Source organism: Episyrphus balteatus, chromosome 3 (assembly GCF_945859705.1).
Source record: "Episyrphus balteatus chromosome 3, idEpiBalt1.1, whole genome shotgun sequence".
Classification (NCBI taxonomy): domain Eukaryota; kingdom Metazoa; phylum Arthropoda; class Insecta; order Diptera; family Syrphidae; genus Episyrphus; species Episyrphus balteatus.
In genome coordinates, this window is record NC_079136.1 from 128,278,856 (window position 1) to 128,296,948 (window position 18,093).

The window sequence follows — 18,093 nt, forward strand, 5'->3', positions numbered from 1 at the left end:
CTTTGGCCATTCATATATGTACAAGTACATACATATATATTTTATTTTTGTTTAATTTTATCTTGACAAATTTTGCGTAAATCCCCAAGGTATGATCCCGCAAGTTTCAAATGAATGATTGATTCGTTTATGAATCATTTTTGCCGACTTCCAAAACGGAGGAGGTATTCAATTCGTCTATATTTTTTTTTTTCGTGTTTGTTACCTCATAACTTTGGACTGAGTGAACCAATTTTGATAATTCTTTTTGCATTGGAAAGCTGGTGCCTGCATTTCCATTTTGTTCAGTTTTGATCCATGGAAGACGGTTTTTTTTTTGATAAAAATGATTAGGTACCAAATGATTGCCAACTGAAAAATTCACAAAACAAATTTATAATCTCTTTTTCTGAGATAAAATTTTATTAAGTTTCAAAACAAATTTTTAGGTATGTACTGAAAAAACAAAGTATGTGGTCTTGCTATGTAACAAAATTCCTACAAAACAAACTAGCTCCCAAGAAAATTTAACGAAATTTTGAATAATTTGCCTGGGCTAGTAAAAGTTTTTTTTTTTTCAAAAATCTTAATGCTGATTTTTGGTGAAATTTTTCTCAAAAAACGAATTTGACAGTGTTTTCATACGAAAAACATTTTGAGTAGCAGATTTTAACAATTTTTGTTTGAATTTGTAACTTTCATATTAAACCTATCGATTCCGATTTCAATATTGTTTGTACCATTTTTTGTTAAAAATAGGCTTTTGATTTATATTTCTTTAATTTAAAATTTTCGAATTTCAAACTCTTAAAAATCCTGACAAATTTTTTTTTAACTGTAAAAATATATTTATATTTAAATATACGTACAAAATTTTAGAACCACTTTCGACCAAAGAAATATTTGAGAAAAAATTCTAGATGCATTTATTCACTTTTACTTTATCATATTTTTAGTTTATAAATTTTTCAAATTATTTTAAGAAAAAAATTTTTAAAAAAATTAATGTTTAGAATTTAAAGACAAAATTTATTAAATAAATTTTAGATTTTGCTAATAATCTGAAGATGGGAATTGTTATCCCCGAAAACATTCATTATTAACCTTCTGTCGGCACACGGGTGCGAATTTGACGGGACAAAAATAAAAAAATTACGATTTTTCAAAAAAGTGGTCACAAAAAAGTATCTTTAAAAGGGTGAAAATATTTTTTTTTCGGAATTGTGAATACAATATTCGAATTCCTCGGAATATTCTACATCAATTTCATACTTGATTCTCTATAAAATATTGTGACCGAAAAAAGTTCACATTTTTTTTTTTTTGAAACATTTGGAATTGTTTTACCATGCATAGAATAACTTGAAAAATTTGAAAAAACAGTCATTTTTTTTAATCTTGCAGAAGGATATATAAATAATGTTAAGAAAAAAATTTTTTTCATTCGAATTTTTTTTTAAAGAAGTTTGTTGTTTTGTTTTTGTTTTTATTTAACAAAAATAAACAAAGTTTCAAAAATAATGTCAGAATTGGCTCTCAGAATTATGCTTTCAAAATACCTTTTGAACCAATATAGGAACTATTTCACAATTGCTTCTAATAATTTAAATATACATAGATGGCAATCATTAAAAAAAAAAATCTAAACAAAATTATTATCAATTTAGAATCTTAAACAGATGACGATTTGCTTTCTTCTTTTTTTAAATCACATAAATTTTTCCGGTCTTAAAGAAAAAGTATACAAACTTCAGGGTCACAAAAAAATGACTCTTTTCAAAATAAATACTCTCGCATATATATTAGCAAAAAAAAGTGCCTCTTCATTGTGTTTGTAGAAGTACACATTACACACCGGAAGCACCCCAAAATCATATCCAAATATTGCAAAAAAAAAAAACAGTATTTCTTCCTTCTGCTTTTATTGACAATAAAATTTTCCATATGCGTATACCAATCAAACCAAGATAATAAATTATAAAGGTGTATTAGTCTAACACTGCAGACATTAATTTCCAGCATATTTTTGTTATCAGAAATGTTTACCTTGTAAGAGGTTATCAAAATTTATATTACATAGATACGCACACGACAGCGGTACTTGGTATATTGCACTTGATTTTGAGTCTTTTCAAAGTCAATCACAAATCAAACAAAAAGAAAAAAAATAAATAATAAAGATAGATACTCCCCTTGATGTTACATAAAACAAATTTTTTTTTTTCTATCGATTCGATTTTTTATTATCGCATTCAAACACTCAAAGTCATTTTTATAGATTCATTTTTATTTTTTTTCTATTTATTCTAACGCTTAGAAAAACTTGCCTTTGATTTAACAAAATCCTCAGGATCAGTATGCTCAAATCCAAAATTTTGCCATTTGATTTCCTTGATAATGCACTTTGCACATTTTTTTAAAACTTTCATTTTTATTTGTGTTTGTGTTTTTTTTTTAATAAAACAGAAAAAAGTTGCTAAAATTATTGAATGGCAGATAATTTTTTTTTTTTACTTAGAATAATTATTTCCCTGTTTTTTTTTTTATTTTCTTCTGTTGCACATTACAGTTTTTCCATAGCGCTATTACCGCACAATTACCGGTGAATTTCTGTATCTCAAAGATTACGTGTATATTTATTTTCTCAGTTCTCAGATATTAAAAAAAAAAAAAAACAACAGACAGAATTTAGAAATACTCAAAAGAGTTCCCCGCTTTTATACGAATCGAGCAGTAAAAATAGTTGCGATGTTGCTCTTGAGATTCATCCGAAACAAATGATTGCAAACGACCGACCGAATGCGGTGTTACTATTTATTTATGACCAACCGTGTCGCTTAGCGTCAGCCTTAGAATGTGGCCGGCTGTGTTGTATCTATTGTGCGCCTCGTCGCACTGAATTAATAAAAAAAATAATACAAAAAAAAAACTCTTCAAAAAAAAATTATATTAGCAGACGGGTAATTGATCTGTTTAACACTTCAAGCCAACAGAATAAACCCTTAACAAGAATTTTTTTTTTTCAAAAAAGACCAATACACACATCACTTTAATTAAATTAACCTTTTTGTGCAGAAAAAAGCAATGCGATGCCTTGGTAAGGGGGCAATACATATTTCGCAAACTATTTTGATGTTTTGCGAAGAAGAAATTCCGAGCGCCCTAAATTAAGACTTGCCGCTTCTGAGCATTCAGAGAAAGAGCGAGTTACACACACACTGAGAAAGATCGGAGAGAAACATCCCTGAGTTGTCAAAAAAGTGTGAGAAACTGGCAAAGTGCCGAAATTTGTGTTTAATTTTTGAACTCTGTGCCGACTTGTCGCAGCCGCCAAGAGAATCCACTAGGTCTGCCGACTTAAGCGAAATTGAAGAGGAACCATGTGGGGCCTTTTTTGCCTTCCTTCCCCTGCCGGTAACTCTTTGTCATCATAAACAACACATGTCTGAGTGCATATATTTCTGTCTGATGGGAATGGGACTGGCAGCAGTCTTAAGAGAATTTGAAGAGAGTGGTGTAGGGTTTAAATGGTGGTGTGTTGTGGTGACTGGTGATCTTGTATTGTTATGTCACAAGCTTCACGAGACTCGCGCAATGCACTTTTTTCTTCTAAATGTTCAGGAGTTTGATCGCCAGAAATTGTTGCAGAGAAGAATTCTATATGAATCTGTTGAGGGGAAAACCATGATTCGAGAGTGAGAGTAAGTAAGTACACAGTGTCTCATCGGTTGGTTGGTTTTGTTGAGGTTAGCATAGCAAAGACTAATTTGCATTTTCATTAATAAAAGTTCACTCTGTTCTGATATCTCCTCGTTTTAATTTTTATATATTTTTTTTCGTATTTTTTTGTATTGAAATTGTATTATAAATGTACCACATCAATTGAGTACGATTTCTTTTTTTTGATTTTTTGAGTGCAATTAATTGCGTGAGGTGAGAAAAGTCAATCAATGTAGTGTTGATGTGATTTATTGTGACGATTTTTTTATGTACCGAAATGGCATTCAGACAATAAAAGTGACAATATTTTTTAAAGAATTCAATATTTTTGATGGGAAAGTGGAATAACCTCGTCGATTGGTGCAGCATGGGAAAGTATGATTCAGAAGTTTTAAGCTACATAAATTATATATACAAAATGGATCGCTCAGTTCTTTTATAAACAGAATCAATAAGTCGCGGAATATTGAAGGTGATTTGGCAATGAATTGATACAATTTAGGAAAATGTAAAAAGATGACTATTACTTGGGTTGATAGTTTCTGTTTTGGTCAAACAATGTTAAGGAATAGAAGCAAAAAGTGTTGACAAATTTTATAAATATTTTGAAAAATTTGTTTGAATTATTTTTTGAGCCTCTTTTGGTAAGTTGTTTTTTAATCTTCTTATCTCTTTTCAAATAATTCCTATTCTTTTTGGTCGGAGAAAAAAAATACTAAACACCAGCAAAAAATCTTTATTTTAAAATTTCAAGCATCATTTACGAAAAGATAAATTTTAACAAATTTGATACTGTCTATGTTTTTGGATTTCAAGCTTATACGATATAGAATTTTTGAATTTTTAAAATTTACTGTGACCACTCTTTGTTCATATTTAGTCAGGTATAGGATTGTGGTACACTGTGGCGTATGTATAACTTTTTTTTTATAGAAAATTTTAATACTGATATAACAATCAATCAGTGCCGTTTGCTGAATCTAAAATTAAGCATTTAAGTTCAACATAAATCCTTATGTGACAGTTTAAGCAGAGGAAAAAGAAGAGAATAAGAGTTTATGTTCAACATAAATTGTGGCTCAAAATCTATTAATTTTTTTTAATTAAAAAATCAAATATGAATTATGGCCAGATTTTCGCGGTCAGAAAACACCTACAAATTCGTTATTTTTTAAGTGCAGGTAATTTTTCAGCGAAAACGACTTACTTAAATCAACCTCATTTCTGGTATTTTTTTTTCTCTTTTTTCTAGTTTTTTTTTTCAAAACCCAGACTTAAATTTAGATTTAAAAATTTGTTTTTTCAACCTAGGTTATAACTGATTTTTACTTTTGCCACAAACTATTTTAAATAAATTTTTTTGAAATATAAAATTGGTTTATAAAACTTTATTTTTTTATGTATAAAAGTTTCTAGTTTTTAACTCATAGCATTGTTTTTTTCTTAACCCGTTTTATAAAAGTAAAAGGTTATTAAAATACTCGTTTTTAACACTTAGGTACATAAATTCAAAAACATATTTTTTAAATTTTGCTGGCTAAAAATTTACCAATTTTTTTTGAAAAGTTTCGATTTATTTTTGAACAATATTATATCAATCTATTTTACGTCAACATTTTTGCATAGGGTCAATCGTTCAGAACATATTTCAGTTTTAAAAATTGAAAAGTGCTGACAATTTGTTAGATCTTTTGTCTCTCTACAATGAAAGTATTTAGGTACTTTTTTATTTTAACATATGACTTATTATTTGGTAAAGAAATATTAATATTCTAATTTTTTAACTTTAAAAATGAGGTTTAAGTTAAATTTTTTTTCGATTTCAGCAGTTTTTTACTTTTCTTAAATTTACCATAAGTAAATGCTAACAATATTTCTTTAGACACCAAAGATTTCCGAAACATTTACTGTTCGATTTTCATACACATTCTTGGTTAAAGTTTGTATCTCTCTACATGACGTATCTTTGTTTTTTTTTTTATCACTTAATAATGTTTGATAAATACATGGATTGTATGGACTTAATAAAACAGTCAGTAGAAGGTATAACAGTTATAAGAAGGATTTGTCTGTACGTGACGGTAGATGCACTCAAAACCTTACACCAAAATATCTGATTTTTTGTTACTGGAACTAATCAAGAATGACCAATCTGATGACCATCTTAATTTACTCGTAAAGTGATCCAAAAATATTAATGAATAACACACAAACAAATATTGTATACGAATTACTCACCTATTATTTGTCATTTCCGACACTATTTAAAGCAATGCACATTGTTTTTTTTTTTTTTTTTTTTTACAACATTCGCCCCCAAAATTATTGCTCTTATCGCATTAGTAAATAAAATTCAAAACGATAACATTGTAAAGTAAAAAAAGAAGTTTTTGTTCCATTTAACTATTTTCCAAGGCACGCCTTTTTTAGTCACTTTCTTATCACAACCAAATTTATGACATTTTTTTTCGAAAAAAAAAATGTAGCAAAAACTTGTGTCATGTCATAAATATTGGTTAGTGTCATAAAGATTTCCAAATGATAACAAATCGCTTCTTACTCACTTCACCAAACTAGAGTTGTGCTCGTGTTTCGATAGAGTGAGCATTCATATCACAATCACCAGCTGCACTATTATTTTTTATTAATAGTTCTCTCTTTCGTGAGAGTCAAATTAAGAGTTTTTAAATTTCTCCACCGATAACAATCATCAAGAAGATAACAAAAAAAACATTTAAATTATATTCGCCATATCAAAAACTCTTCATAAAAAATACACTTCTATAATTTCAGGGCTATCTGTTATCAAGACTTTTGCCATAATAATAAGACAGCTTCTGTCGCGATAACAACTATACAAAGATATGAATGAAAAAAGTGGTTTCGATAGGGTTTTATGGAATTGTCGTCCGGGTGTGCCAAAAGACTGATTCCAATACCACCTGCTAATAATGTTGGCATTATCGAACAGACCATTCGATTAAACGGTATTGGTAAAATGAGAGAAACAGGATGTTGGTTGAAATTCACCAGCGCATTAGCCGAAGAATTTCAAGTCGATAATTTTCGCTTGAATCATTATCCAGTTGAAGACTTTTATAAATCTCAAGTAAGTAAGTTCGTAATTCCTAGTATATTTAGCTAATTTAAATTTTCAAATAGTGGCAAACTAGGGAAAGATCCTTCTGGTATCTGCTGTATCGATGGTGTGTGGCTTTATTTTATCTTGGTTCTATTCTGGCTTGTGCAATACATCAGTTCGACAATGCAAGATTTTTCATCTATTTAACTGATTGGGGTTTCGTCTTGTGCACGATTGCCACCCTTTATGGAGCTGTTCTCACAACGTTATGGCATTTTGACAGAGGTTTTCTATTCTTTTTTTTATAAGGATTATTGTCAAAAGACAGGTTTAATAAGGTTTTTTTTTATATATTTCAGTGGATGCCTTGGAAGATAGTTGGGGCATTAAATTATTTTGGATACTTCATTGGTCTGCTTTGGTGCTATCAATAGTTATTTCTTCGATGTTCTGGACCCTACTTCTTCAAGGTTAGTACGAAAAAAATTCTATATTTTGTGGTACTTATATGAAAATGATAAGAATATATCAATCAAAGTGCTTAGATTATCTTGAAACTTGGAGCCAATGACTGATTTATAACAGATTAGAATTATTTTTTTCTATTAAGAGTTAGAAGAAATGACGAACGTACTTATGAAAGTTTATTAATTTTTTTTTTTGTCTGCGGCTTATCTTAGTTAGATAGTTACTGTGATTGCTTTCCAGGCAAGTTAGATAAGAGAATATGAATTAGATATTCTCAATCGTTTCTTATTAGGGTGCTCTTTAGAAAGAATTTAAATCATTGTTCCTTAAAATAAGCATTGGTTGGAGTTATTTTATTTAGAAAAAAAAACCTGCCATAAACCAATTTTGAAAAAGTTTCATATTTTTTTACTTTTGGTCTTAGATAAATTTTTGTGTATTATTATTAAATTCAAAATAAATTGTGAAACACTCAGTTGTGCGTTCTCATTATGATTATATTAATTTATAACATGTTTTATGTAGTTGTGGTTCACTCCCGAGTCGAACTTTATGTACGAATTTTGATCTCAAACTGCTTAATAGAATCTATTTAGGTAGTTTTCATCTTAAAATAAACCTAAATATGAACTTTGTATACTTACTATACTCAGTATCTTCTTAGAAACCTTGACGACATATCGTCGCTATGCTGCCAAAACGCACTAAGTCAAAAAACATAGTTTTGAGTAAATCGATTTTTAAGATTATTTCTCTTGTGAAAATTCAATGTTAACTGTTATTTGTCAGATAATCACTTTAAACACAAACTCAACATTTGGACATTAGTTTCCAAAAACTTTTTTGGTTTTTGAATAACAAAAATGATAATTATGTGAACAAAAGTAGAAAAAGCCATGACTTAGTGCGTTTTACCTGTAATGATTTGCAATTATTTGTTCGTAATGAATACTTTTCTGGCATATGAAGTTAAAGGAAACAACATTATAGCACAAAAGTAAAGACAAAATCTCAATTATACCTAGTTAAATCAGAAATTTTACAACGTAGAAGAATTAAAAACAAGTAACTATTAAAAGAAGGCTTTAAAAATGGAAGCAATTTAAAATAATCTCTTCCATCTAATACATCTAGTTCTGGTAGGAAATCTTTTGTCTAACATTTTGATGGAAAAATTTCAGGAATAACACCTTTCTTACAAATGAGGCGTTCAGAATAATAAAGGGTGAAGTCAACTTCTCTATACATAAGTCGGATTTTTAAAGGTCTTTAAAATTAAGGGTTTTGCTCTATATAAAATAATATACAAGAAAGAAATCTGTGAAACCTTTATTTCAAAAGTTCCTTTAGTTCTTGAGAAAAGGCTTTTCAAAGTTCAAAATAATGCACAAATTTCAAATGGACTTAACCCATTATTACTCTGAACACCTCATATATCAATCAGGTCTTTCTCCTAGTTGTGCTAATTTAAGAGGTTCGGTGCACCCTGTACAGTAGGGTGGTCCATTTTTTTGGTTTTTACATTTCCGTTGTTCCCCACTCAAAAATTGGTTGCATATGTGTTTTGTATTACACACGTGAAATTTCAGCTTTTTAGGTGAAGTGTAAGTGGGCGCTCAACAGGCTCAAAGTTTTTGCTCAGATGCTGGTATAGCTGGGTCCTCATGCCTAGTAATTAACTCTTGTTTTGATTTATCAAGTGAATTAAGTTATGATGTGGTAAAGTTTTTCATAAAAAACCAATAGTTAAGTGATATTTTCACAGATAATAATTTTTGTTCATTTAAATTCGTCTGTAAGTATTTTTTGCTTAAAGTTATCAAAACAGAATTAATCAATGAAATACGAGCTAGTGACTCAAAACCAAAGAAACGTGAAAATCATTTACTTGGTTGTCGGGAACATGCGTGCTTATCATGTTTAATCCAAATTGCAACCTCAAGTCAAGTCCTAATACGATATAATCAGATATTTAAGGGTAAGGTAAGGGTAACAAAGTCTAATATTCCAAAGCTGATGAGCGCCCTCTTCCTTTTAGTTTTGAAGGCTAAAACTTTCAGCATATGTTGGTATTGATGTCTGTAGCAAAATAATGGGTGGGGAACTAATGAATTATATGGTTTATTTTTGTTTGCCTTATAACGTGGACCACACTACTGTACAGTCTTGGCCATTTTTTTACCGGCAGATAATTAGGAACAGTATTTCTCCCTCTTCGAAAATTCTTAAAAACGTTCAAGTTTCGAAAATTGTGGTCAAATTCATATTAAGTTTGAAGTATTCCCGGTTTATTTTTTTCGTATCGAAAACATTTAATTTGAAGCCAGTTAAGAACGAGAATTCTAATTCATTTTTAAAAGGTTATTAAGATTCATATAGAAAATTCAAGTCGTCTTTACTCGATGATAAACTTATAATTTGTATTAATCTATTTACATTTGACCGCTTTTTTCTTACATTTACCTCACAAGATACTTTGTAAGTCATTTTTCAAATTTAAAAATGTTGTTTTGAAGACAGGAAAAATGCACTAAGTCTCATTAATGCTTTCTCTTGCTATAAACTGGTACTGATTTATTTTTTTTTGCGTTACAGGTAAAAAGCACTAAGTCAACTTAGTGCGTTGTGCCTGTATTAAAGTTATTTTTTCTGACTTCGTGCAAAAATACACCTCAAATAATTCATAAAGTACGCCAAATATTTCTTAGTGTGGTATTTTACTAGATCGATATCATCATTCTGAACCGTTTTGCATTTAAATCTAAAAATCCTTAAAATATGACTTAGTGCGTTTTGGCAGCATAGCGACGATATATTTAACGACTTTTAAAACCGAAAACACTTGTTTAATCCTTAATATTCTATTTGTGTCTAAAATTTTTAGACCTTACTATGTACTTAAAAAGCTCTTTAAGCTCGGTAGATACCACTTACACTTTTGAAGCTAGTTTGAGACTATTAAAACACCAAACACTTTTTAAGTACTAATGTTCTTCTTTAAATTTGTACTTTTCAAACTCTTAAGACTATTAAAACTCAAAATTCTAGCTATGTCCTAAAAATACAAGTTCAGACATGCAACAAACAAACATGCAACAAAATAGGTCATTCGGCGAGTACGGTCGGTATCGGCTATTTTTTTTTTTTTTTTGATTGAGTGAAAAAAAAAACCACCGTGAAATAAAATGCAAAGAAAAAAGTGGAAGTGAAATTTGAAATGTAGAAGTGAAATGAAGTGAATGAAAATAAAAATTATATTTTAGTAAAAAAAAATAAAGTAGGTAAAGAACGAGTGTGCCTACTTAATAAGGCGGCCAGATTTTTCTTATAGCTTCGTTAAATAAATTGTTAAAATATTGAAAAATTCCGGGATTTGAGTATAATGGCTCTAAAACAAGTAAAAAAAAAAAACAAAAAAAGTCGTTTTCATAATTACGTCCGTCGGTGTGTTTGTCAGTTTGTAAGTTCGTTGCGTGCGTCGCGTCGTCGCGTGTCGGTGCGTCCATATGTACATGAAAAACAGCCATAACGGGTGGATGGATTTTCTTCAAATTTGGTACGAATGATTTTGTTTTTGTTTTGTTCGGTTCTAATGATTGTGATTTAATTTAGTAAAGGTTATGCTTGGGTTCTTCTTAGTTTTTCTCAAAAAATACGGATAGCAGAAATATAGTATTTTTGTAAAAATAAAAAAAACATCACTAAGGTCGGCTCTTATCCATATTGTTAAAAGAATTTTGTTTAAAAAAAAGAGGAGAAATGATTTATGTAAGTAACTTATTAAAATTTTACATTTGAATGGTTAACTAATATACGTATTTTGATCTGCAAGAAGTGTGACCCAGTCATGCATTTTATTTGTTTTTACATGACTGGACTTGTTGGTAAATTTATTTAAGAAACATCTTTCTGTTTTTTTAATCAAATTTAAAGCTCACTGAAGTTTTGAACTGAATTTGTAAAAATTTAATTTTTTTTTATGAAAAACTAATAAAAAAAATTTAGTAAGCAATTTTAAATTTTCGTATGTTTCCATACTTGTAGTCAGGCTTGCTGATTTCCGTCAATTCCATTATAATCTTTGAAAAACAACAACTACTTGATAGTAACAAATGGACTAAATCATATCTTCAGATTTTCATGATATCTAATATACATTTTTACTTGCGATATAGGTACTATATATCAAGTTATGCATTCGTACAAAAAAAAAAAGTTGAGATAACATTTTTCCATGACATTACGATGGTAGACAATGCCAAAAAAGTGGGTCCCGGAAGTCCGTCTGTCTGTCTGTCTGTCTGTCAGTCTGTCAGTCTGTCAGTCTGTCTGTCTGTCTGTCTGTATAAAGAGCTACAGCCTAAACGGATGGACCGATTGATGTCAAACCTGGTATGCAGCGTTATTTGGCGACTCTCCAGAGGGGTTTTTGGAATTAATTTTTTTGGACCAAAAATAACGGTACTTGTCATATACCGATTTTAGTAAAATTGAAATATCTCGAAAACGGCTCTAACGATTTTGTTTAAAAAATTCAAGTGGAAGTTTAAAGTTAAGGTCTATCTTTTAATGAAAAAATTTTTTTTTGAAAATCAATATTAACGGTACCTGCCATAGAACCGTTTTTTCCAAATCCGATTATCTCCAAAACTGCTTATTCGATTTCAACGAAACTTTTTGTGAAGAAGCATTTATATAATTTAAAAATAAGTCAAAAATAAAATTTTGAAAAAAATAATTTTTGGATTTTAAAAAAAAAATTGAAATTTTGTTTTTGAAAAATCAAATTTTCGAAAACGGGACATTTAATTTTTTTGAAATTTTGTTTTTAGATGTTGATTAGTTATTTCTACAAAATGGCATACCAATTTTATTTTTAAACTTTTTTTCCAAAAAATTATTTATAAAAAATTAGTTTTTTAAAAAACGGCTCTAACGATTTTGAAAATTTTTTTTCTAAAAATGCATGTTAATATATCAATCAAAACTGCATACTTGTTTTGGAGGGCAACTTAATTTCAGATTTTATTTTATTTTTTTTTTTAAACGAATTTTATTTTTTTTTCCAAATTTCTATATAAAAAGTCTTAATAATTTAAGCAACTTTAACTCTTAGAGCAAGTACGTGCGACCCCAGTCGTGCATTTTATTTATATTCATTTTTGAACATTATTTATATTTAAATTAGAATTTGTGTGACCTAGTAAGAATTTATAGACCCTAGAAAGAAAAGAAGGGCCTATCGAATTTTTGAAAATATGTAGAATATATAGGACTTAATGAGTTTTTGTAGAATATTGAGGTTTTAAAAAGGATTTAATCATATTTTTTTTGGTCCTAAGTAACTACCCAAAATGGGATTTTTTCCGATAACCGACTATTTGAGGTCTTAAGTAGAGGTTATTTCCTTTAGAAATTTAGTGATATTTATGACCTATTGAATCTAAACAAGGAATATTTGGGTTTTAAATAGGATTTAAATAGTGCCAAATGTTCGACTCGGGCTGTGGTGTATGCGTACCATTTTTTTAAACAAAATTTCAACAGTTAATCAGGAGTTCAGAAAATAAAATAAATCTTTAGAAACTATTTAATAAAATAGAGAAGGCAACAATTTTCGGTGCCTTATACTTTTTTTAGAATAAATTATAAGTATCGAAAAATATATAAATATGAAAATACAAACACCTATTTTGTTTATTTTGGCATTTTAGATTTAATAAATAATCTAAAAATCAATCTTATTATTTTTTTTTTGTGTCCGTGTCACCACACATCTCACGTGATTAGGTAGCTATGTGTGTACCGAATTTTAAGAAAGATACCTAAAAATCTATAAAAAAATTTGTGTGTTGTTAAATCTGATGATTTTCTCGAAATAGAATTGTTCTATTTTTTTTTTTTGTTTTTTTTTTTTTTTTTGTTTACAAAAGAATAATACATAAATGTTTATTTGTTAGTAATCATTAATCTTTTATGTCGTAAAGAATAATCTTATCTTAAACAAAAAAATATTTACGATTTCTCGTTTAGTTTTGAAAAATATAATCTTTTAGCAAATAGATTTAGGTAAGTATTTCGAAAAAATAACAAATTATTCATAACAAAAAAAATGATAATTTCGATGAATTAAAACGATAATAGATTTAATTAATAATAATGCACAGCTGTGATAGTTATTGAGTCATATTTGCTAAGAAGCAATTAAAAAAAGTACCCACCTACCACACATATTTTTTTTTTGTTATTTGATCTTAGATCAAATGTTTTTTTTTTTTTCCCTAATTATGATATTGAAGCAAATCTAATTGACTTATCTATAAGTACTTCTTGTAGCGAAACGATTGTATATCAGTTATTTTTGTTTAGAAATTGATGAAAAATCAGTCTTAAATATAAATTAAATGATTATACTGGTCAACAGTGGTTTTATGTATATCTGATTCTTACTACTTATCTCCAATTCCAAATTTTGAATCTCTTCCTGGTATTTTCGGTTCAATTAATTGAGATATTTGAATTATTTACCGAAAGAATATCTTTCAAACGATTTGTTTTATCTTTTATTTGATGAAATGAAAAATAATATGTAAATGTGGGTCACTGCGGCGTATGCGTACTATTTTCCCATAACACAAAAAAAGTTAGTTGCTTAATTGCTTTCATTACTGACCAATTATCTTCAATCATATTCTTAAACCAAAAGATTTTTCGAGACATTGGTCCGAAAATATCTGCCACCGAATATATCACAAAATATATATATTTGGTTTCAAATAACTCAGCAACTAAACTTCGAAGGAAATTTGATTATCTTTTGTTAATAGAATTTAAAAAGACCTTTCTCTTGATGTCTCATTCGACGAATTTGGAGGAAATTTTTGAAAATGCATTTTTTTCTACAAGGGGTTAACTTAAGATTTTTTTTGAAACTCTGAAAAAAAAAATAGATTTGTAATTTTTGTACCGAAAAAAATCTTTGTAACTCAAATTAATTAATATTAAAAAAAATTAAAAAGATTTTCTCATTTCTTACAGTTGACCCATCCATAGCTGGTGATCCTTACAATCTTCTCCAACATGCAACAAATTCAATTGTGATGATAATAGATCACTTTGTCGTAAGATTCCCCTCACGTATTTTACATTTTATCTATCCCCTTGGAATCGGTGCTGTCTACTGTTTATTTTCAATAATTTATTATTTTGCTGGAGGAACTGGAGCGTAAGTTAATTTTTCTTTTTTAATCCAACAAAAATAAGGTTAACTTTTTTTTTTTTAGATATGGCGCTTCAAATTCCATTTATCCAATTCTCGATTGGGGAGGATCTCCATTAATAGCATGTCTTTCAGTCCTAACTGCTGTACTTGCATGTTTTATTTTTTCGTTCATACTATTTTGGCTTTATAAACTTAGAGTTTATTTGTGTAGAACTTTTTCAAATACTCAAAAACCTCATACGATACACTATTAATACAAGTTGTTGTTGTTTTTTGTGTTTATTTTAATTAGTTTTTAGTTTAGGAAATTTTAAACCAATTTTAAATAAATTTTATAGTAAATTTTTGCGATGAATAAAGATGAATTTGTTATTTGTTTAAGGATTTTTTTGATTCTTTTGATGTAAGCTCAGAATTTAATACTGGAATTTCAAATTTGTAAGTGATTTTTTTCAGTATTTCATAATTCTCATTTCCAATATTACATCGTCAAAAACTCTGAATATTGTTATAGAAAAACTCGTCCAAGGTTTAATTCTGGTCCATTTTATCTTAGTATTGCCTGGATTAAAAACAAGAATCAAATGTTTTTCTTAAATTATGTTTATTTTATTTTTTTCTTGTTGTTGTTTTTATTATTAATTCAAAATTTACTTTGGTTGTTGTTCATATTTTTTTTTTTTTTTTAATTTGTTTTTGTTTTTATATTTCCTTAATTTTTATTTTTAAATGTAATTTTTATATAATTCTAATTTTTAATTATTTGTGTAACTTTTGTTTTAAAAGATTTTGAATTTATGTTTTCTTGAGCATAAAAATTTGATGCATTTGTTGTAATATATATTTTTTTTTTTTTTTTTTAATTATTTCTTTGTTTAACTAATTTTGATCTTTTTTTTTTCTTTATTTTTTTTTTTTTAATATTCTATACATGACTATACATTCTATGTTCAGTAAATATTTTTTTTTTCTTAAAAACGTTTATTTTTTTTTTTTTTGTTATTATAACATTTTTAAGAATTTTCTATATATAATTTCATTTTATTGGAATATAAATTGAATTTATAATGTTTTTTTTTTTTTTGTTTGTTTGTTACAAGTTTTTTTTTCTCATTTTTTGTGTTACTGTTTAATTTTTTATTAATGTATGTATATATCTTTTTTTTAATTTTGTTTTATGGAATCTATACAAAAATAGTTTTATTTTTTTTATGGTCTTTACATAAAACTTGACAATCTAAATTAATAATAATAATAATAATAATCAATACACAAACAGTTTTTTTTTTTTTAATTCTTTTTATCTTTTTATTTGATTTTCATTTTTTTTTTTTAACTTAACAAATTTTTGTTATATTTAATTGTTCTTGTAATAATAAAAATTAAAATAAACACAAAATTCAAACTCAATTTTGTTGTTATTTTTTTTAGTTTTTGGAATAATTTGGTTATTTTTTTTTTTAATGTTGTCTAATTGTAATAGTCACTTTACATTAGTATTCTAAAATTTTTGCTTAAAGCAATCCCTTTGTCAATAAAGTTTTATTTATATTCATTCATTCAGTTTTTATTTATTTCACTTTCATTAGGTATCTCTGATATTAGTTAAATAATAAAAACAAAATAGTAAAGAAATACATACATATTAAAAAAAAAACATTATTTTTTTCTTGTTTGATTTGAATTGCTTACAGAAGGCACAGTATTCAAATTTTTAACCAAAAATAAACTTTTAAAAATATTAAACAAAAAAGTCAGAAACTAAAACTCAACCTAAGCCCCATATTTTTATCTTTTCTCATTTCTATGTAATGCATTTAAAATATATGCAGATACAGAGCATGTTTCAAATGTAAATCATTTAATTTTGTTCGCAATTAGCTAACATATTCATCTGATTTAATACATTAAGAGCCGATTTTTCAATCTTCTAATAAACAGTCAGTTAGCTGTTCGACGAATAAAGTTATTAAGCTCATAAACAATCAGATAACAACATTGAATTTTTCAATCAAAAAGAATTTATTCTACAGAATAACAAAAAAAAATTGTCAAATTCAAAAATATTCAAAATTAAACGTCATTTTTATTTATAATTGTTTTTGTTTTCTTGTGTTCCTCTGTATTTTTTGTCAAAATTCTTTCAAAGCAGCTTTGACAATTGACACAATATTTTTATTGAATTTATTCCATAGAATAATTTTATTCGTCTCTGAAAGAAGCAGATAGTTTTATTCCTAGGAATAAGCTATATCTGCCTGTTGAAAAAATGATTTTTTCTCTATCAGGGGAATAAGTACTAACAGACTGTTTAACTGACTATTGAAAAATTGGCCCTAAAAATGAGAAATATAAATAAGTTTGAAATCATGCACAAGAAAATATTAACAAACATTAATTTTCTCGTCTGAAATTGGAATAATACTTTATTCGAAATTGGTGCTTTGATTAAATTGAAACGCTCTCAACTCAGGTAGTCAAAGAAAATTTTGCCACGTACCGTCTGATTGCTGATTCAAAATGATTTATAACTATGACAGTTTTATTTAATTTAGGGCCAATTTTTCAATAGTCAGATAGAGCTTATTCCTAGGAATAAAAGTTATATTTTTATTTTTATGTTGACATTTTTATTCTTCTGATAGAGTCTAACTGACGTTTGAAAAATATGGGCTTAAAATGTAAACATATTCAGATTCTATTCAATACTGCGCAACTTTTAAAACCTCTTACAGTAAATAAATAAGCAAAAAACAAAATGTTTCATAAAGTGACAAGACATTTTGATATTTTGACTGGCAGCTAATTGTTTTAATTATTTTTCTATTCTTGCTACAAAACAAAAAATTATACTGCTTATGACATTCGGATATGCAACATCAAATTCCATACAAGAAAAGCACGGCAATTACACATAAATCTCGAATAAAAATCATAAATTACACAACAAACAAAAAACTGTCTGGTCTTGCATAAAAAGTTTAACCAGAATAGCTACGTCCTTTTTTTTCAAGTCCGAAAAAATGTCAACTTTGTTTAATTTTCAACAAATTTTCAACAAATTTTCAACAAATTTTTCCTGGAATACCAGGCGATCATAAATAGTAGAAGGTTTGCTGCACTCAATTACTAGTTTTTATTTGATTTGAAAATAGAGAAATATGTAAAGCATATATCGAGGCGAAAACACCTAAAAGTATGTTAAATAATTTGAGATTATTATAATTGAGTTTTTCATATTCTGCAAAAAATATTGGGGGACACAATCGATGAAAAAAATAAAAAAAAAACGTATTAAAATGATTAAAACAACAAATTTTTAAAATTATTTATTGTTTTAACTTAACATTTAGTTTTTCAATTTATTAATGCAAAAAGACAATATTTTCTTCAAATGCTTTTACTGTAATAGTTTTGTCATGAAAGAAAAATTAAATGCAAACAATTTTGTGGTCTAGGAGATATCGTTAAAATTGTTGGTTATGATCTTTAATGGAGGAGTGTAGTTGGATGTTTTTTTTTTTTGTAAAGTTTTTTAAAATATTATCGTATTAAAGGCAAATCACTCCTTTCGAAGAGAAAGCTTATTATATGGAGGGCTAAGAGCTGAAAGTGAACCAAG

General features: G+C 27.5%; 2 protein-coding genes across 4 annotated transcripts in view; one reads left to right on the plus strand and one right to left on the minus strand.

Moving 5' to 3' along the window:
- Positions 1 to 2,844, minus strand: part of LOC129915232 (uncharacterized) — a 33,981-nt gene extending 31,137 nt beyond the window's left edge. The window contains exon 1 of the mRNA XM_055994712.1: positions 2,307 to 2,844. Within this exon, the coding sequence (XP_055850687.1) occupies positions 2,307 to 2,408 (102 nt within the window). The 5' untranslated portion in view covers positions 2,409 to 2,844. The remainder of the gene's footprint in view (positions 1 to 2,306) is intronic.
- Positions 2,845 to 3,790: 946 nt separating this feature from the next.
- LOC129913735 (protein rolling stone-like) lies at positions 3,791 to 14,852 on the plus strand. Of its 3 annotated transcripts, none has more exons than XM_055992554.1 (6): positions 3,791 to 3,912; positions 6,493 to 6,808; positions 6,862 to 7,066; positions 7,141 to 7,251; positions 14,288 to 14,474; positions 14,533 to 14,852. In XM_055992554.1, exons 2-6 carry the CDS (start codon positions 6,596 to 6,598, stop codon positions 14,723 to 14,725), a joined length of 909 nt encoding a protein of 302 aa, XP_055848529.1. In that variant the 5' UTR covers positions 3,791 to 3,912; positions 6,493 to 6,595; the 3' UTR covers positions 14,726 to 14,852. The 3 variants fall into 3 exon arrangements, with proteins under 3 accessions (XP_055848529.1, XP_055848528.1, XP_055848527.1); XM_055992553.1 differs by lacking the exon at positions 3,791 to 3,912 and adding an exon at positions 4,041 to 4,171; XM_055992552.1 differs by lacking the exon at positions 3,791 to 3,912 and having other exon boundaries at positions 6,328 to 6,808.
- The last annotated feature ends 3,241 nt before the right edge of the window (positions 14,853 to 18,093 follow it).

What these genes read in the sequence shown, in the direction of transcription:
- LOC129913735 (XM_055992554.1), top strand. Translation starts at nt 6,596, where the DNA reads ATGGAATTGTCGTCCGGGTGTGCCAAAAGACTGATTCCAATACCACCT. An exon ending in AAGACTTTTATAAATCTCAA is followed by an intron (nt 6,809 to 6,861) that starts GTAAGTAAGTTC and finishes ATTTTCAAATAG; the next exon opens with TGGCAAACTAGGGAAAGATC. An exon ending in GTTATGGCATTTTGACAGAG is followed by an intron (nt 7,067 to 7,140) that starts GTTTTCTATTCT and finishes TATATATTTCAG; the next exon opens with TGGATGCCTTGGAAGATAGT.